The following is a 3,348-nucleotide window of genomic DNA, read 5'->3' on the forward strand; positions in this document are numbered from 1 at the left end:
TATGAAGAGAACTAACTACTGCAGCCCCAACAGGTACACCTCACTGAGCTGTGTGAAGTTCCTGTCAGCCCATTTCAGCCCATTTCAGCCCGTTTCCTGAGAGCCTGCTGAGGGCCCTCTGGATGGCAGCCCAGGCCTCTGGTGTAGCAGCCCAGGCCTCACAGTTTTGTTTCATCAAGAAATTTGCTGTGGGTGCTCTTTATTCCATCCTCCAGGTGACGCTGAAGATGTTAAGGAGGACTGGGCCCAGTGCTGACCCCCGGGGTACATTGCTGGATACTGGCCTCCAGCTGGACTTCATGGCACTGGTCAGCACGCTTGGGGACAGGCTGCATGTCCAGTGTTCATTCTGGGAAAGAGACTGCCAGAAACGGGAGGGATGACCAGGGACTTGCAAGGGTGCGGTGGTGGTGGGGAAGAGGGAGCTCTGCGATACGGGAAGGAGGAGTGTGGGGCAAGGGGTAAGGCGTGGGAGTTGTTTCTCCACCACGTATCTTGGTGGACCAACGGGCAGGGGATGGGAGTGAGGCCAGGGCGGGCTGGGGGTGCGGGGCACGGGCAGGGTCCTGCGAGGGGTGGCTGCGGGCCGACAGCCCGTCCCTGGCGCTGGGGCCGGGGCCGGTCCCGGCTGCGCCTGGCGGAGGCGCCGACCCCCCTTGGGCAGCGCTCGGCAGGGCGACGAGCCGGGACAGCGCCGGAGCCGCGCTGCGAGCCGAGGGCCAGGAGCCCCCGCCTGCCGGGGCGCCGCGCTCCTCCTCTGCCCGCGGCCCTGCCCCGCGTCCCGCCCCGCGCCCCCCTTCTCCTCGCCGAAGGGGCCGCGGCACCGGGGGCCGGGCCGGGCCGGGCCGTGTCTGTTGGGGGCGGCGAGGGGCCGAGGCGGCGGGGCGGGCAGGAGCGGGCACCGGCGCGGCTCCGCTCGGCTCCTCTCCGGCTCCCGCCGGGCCCGTCGGCGCCGGCCGGCCCCGGCGCGGCAGGGCACGATGGCGCCCGGGCTGGGGCCGTGGCTCCTGGCCTTGTGGCTGGCCGCGGGGCCGGCAGGTGAGAGGCGGGCGGGGAGGGCGGCGAGGCCGGGGCCGGGCCCGGGGCTGCGGCTGCCCGCGGGCGGCCCTGCCCGGCCCGGGGCCCCGGGGCTGCGGCCGCTCCCGCGCCGGGCGCGCTGTCGCCTGGCGCTCGCCTTCCTTAGCGGGGAAGCGGCGAGCGGGCGGCGCGGGCGGCACAGGCAGAGGCTGCGGGAGGCTTTCGGGCAGCGGGTCGGGCCCGAGTGTCGGGGGCAGGCGCGGCTCAGCCCCGAGGGGGGCAGGCGGGGCAGCGCCCCGGGCGCGGGGGGGGGGGGGGGGTTGCCGGGAGCCCCGCGGGGGGCGGCTGCGGCCGTGGCTGTGGCGGGGCGGGGGGCGCCGGGGCGGCGGGTGAAGGTCCTGGGGCCGTGGGCGCGCCCTGCCCGGCTGCCCGCGCTCTCCGTCCGCAGGGGTGTGGGCGCAGGTGAGGCTGCTGGAGTCCGGCGGAGGGCTGCGAGCGCCCGGGGGCTCCGTGCGCCTCTCCTGCCGCGGGTCCGGATTCGACTTCGGGAGCTATGCAGTGCGGTGGTACCGTCAGGCTCCCGGTGGCAGTCTCGAGTGGGTGTCCTACATCAGCTATGATTCCTCGGTAACTAAATTCGGGCAGTCCGTGGAGGGTCGAGCCACGGCGTCCCGGGACAATTCCCGGTCCGAGTCATCTCTGTCCCTGCGTGCCCTGAACCCCCGGGACTCTGCCCGCTACTTCTGTGCCGTTCGCACGGAGACGGGAAATCCAGCAGAGCTTTAACACAAACCCCCCACCAGGGTTGCTCTGGGCCTCGGAACTGGAAGGCAGCGGAGCCCCATAGGCGTTAAGATGTGCTCTCAGAGAGTCATGTAGTTACGGCACACAGCTTTCAAATGTTTCTTTCTGAAAAGGAGATTTTACCAGGTTCTGTTCACAAAGCTCTACCCCTTCTGCTTGCCTGCTTCCCCTGCCTGATGCCAGTCCGCACTCCTTTCACTTGAAATCTGCTTTGGCTTTGGAAGCACATTTCGGTGTTTCCATTGTTTCCCAGTAGTGGTGATGGCCAGTCCTGGCCCAACTGGTGAGCTGTATAAATAGCCCTGCTCTGGTTTTGGTCATGGCTGAGGTCGACTCAGTCCAGCCCACAGAGTTTTAGTCCCTGAGGAGCGAGCAGGGGAAATGAGGAAAGTACAGAGGAGCATTTGGGAGCTCATTGGGAAACAGAGCAACTCTGTTGTTCTCTCCCGACTCTGAGAGTATAACGGGAGCAGGAGCTTCTGAGCATGTGTGAGCATGGTAAGCACCATTCACCCACTAGGCCCTCAGCACCATGGGGGAGAGAATCACAAGGACAACAGCAAGAAAACCCAAGAGTTGTGATAAAGACAGTTTAATAGGTAAAGCGAAGCTGCGTGCGCAGGCCAAGCAAAACAAGGAATTAATTTCCTACTTCCCATCGGCAGGCAGGCGTTTAGCCCCTTCCAGGAAAGCAGGGCTTCATCACACATAACAGTTACCTGGGAGGAGAAATGCCGTAAATGTGAATGCCTCCCCACTGCCGCCTTCTTTACCCAGCTTTTATTGCGCTCATGATGATACCAGAAAGTAAATGGAATTTTCCACTAAGCAGTAACAATGAACCATGTGAGCTTGGCAAATCAGAACTGGGCGGCCAGAGAAGGGAGTTGAGAGATAGGGAAGGATTTGTTTTACGACCATATCCCTGAAGAAGACCTGAGAGACTGATAAAAGGGAACATCCTGCCTCAGAAGACACTGAAAGCTGGGTGATAAAGTCTATAGTCAAGGCGAGCACCTAACTGGGATGTTGGTAAGAACTAAAACTAGGTGTCCTTTAGGTGAACTATCTTCATTATAATACTAAAAATCACACCCATAGGCCAGAAAAACCCCCACTCAAATAAGCCCCTTACCATGCCTGCTCAGGGAGTAAATTTAAAGGGAGCTGTACCTTTAAGATGAAGTGAGAGAGAAGCTAACCAGTGATCATCTGGAGGGGCAGCGTGTTTGTGTGAATATTAGCTGTTACTGACACACTTAACTGTATGGATACCTTGTAGTTTCTTATGCAGGGTGCTGGCTTTGTGGGTTACCACCTAGCACCCATCTTTGCACAAAGTGAATTGAATAAAATACCTCTGCGCTGTGTGTACTTTGGCATTTTGCACACTAGACACATGGACCCGCTTTTTGGGATAACAGTTTTAGCGATCCAGATGGGGCTGCGCTGACAGCCTTGCCTGGATCGTCTCGCTCTGCCCAATGATGGGAAGTGGACTGATGTGACTCCAGCACGCACTGACCT

The 3,348-nt window shown here is 61.7% G+C and overlaps 1 gene segment (V, D, J or C); it reads left to right on the forward strand.

The window, feature by feature from the left end:
- The first annotated feature begins 842 nt into the window (after positions 1 to 842).
- Positions 843 to 1,895, forward strand: LOC135317196 (Ig heavy chain V region 914-like). The segment is given in 2 exon segments: positions 843 to 1,038; positions 1,466 to 1,895. Coding segments are annotated over 2 exon segments (396 nt in total).
- The last annotated feature ends 1,453 nt before the right edge of the window (positions 1,896 to 3,348 follow it).

The sequence above is a fragment of the Phalacrocorax carbo genome, chromosome 25, assembly GCF_963921805.1.
Source record: "Phalacrocorax carbo chromosome 25, bPhaCar2.1, whole genome shotgun sequence".
Taxonomy (NCBI): domain Eukaryota; kingdom Metazoa; phylum Chordata; class Aves; order Suliformes; family Phalacrocoracidae; genus Phalacrocorax; species Phalacrocorax carbo.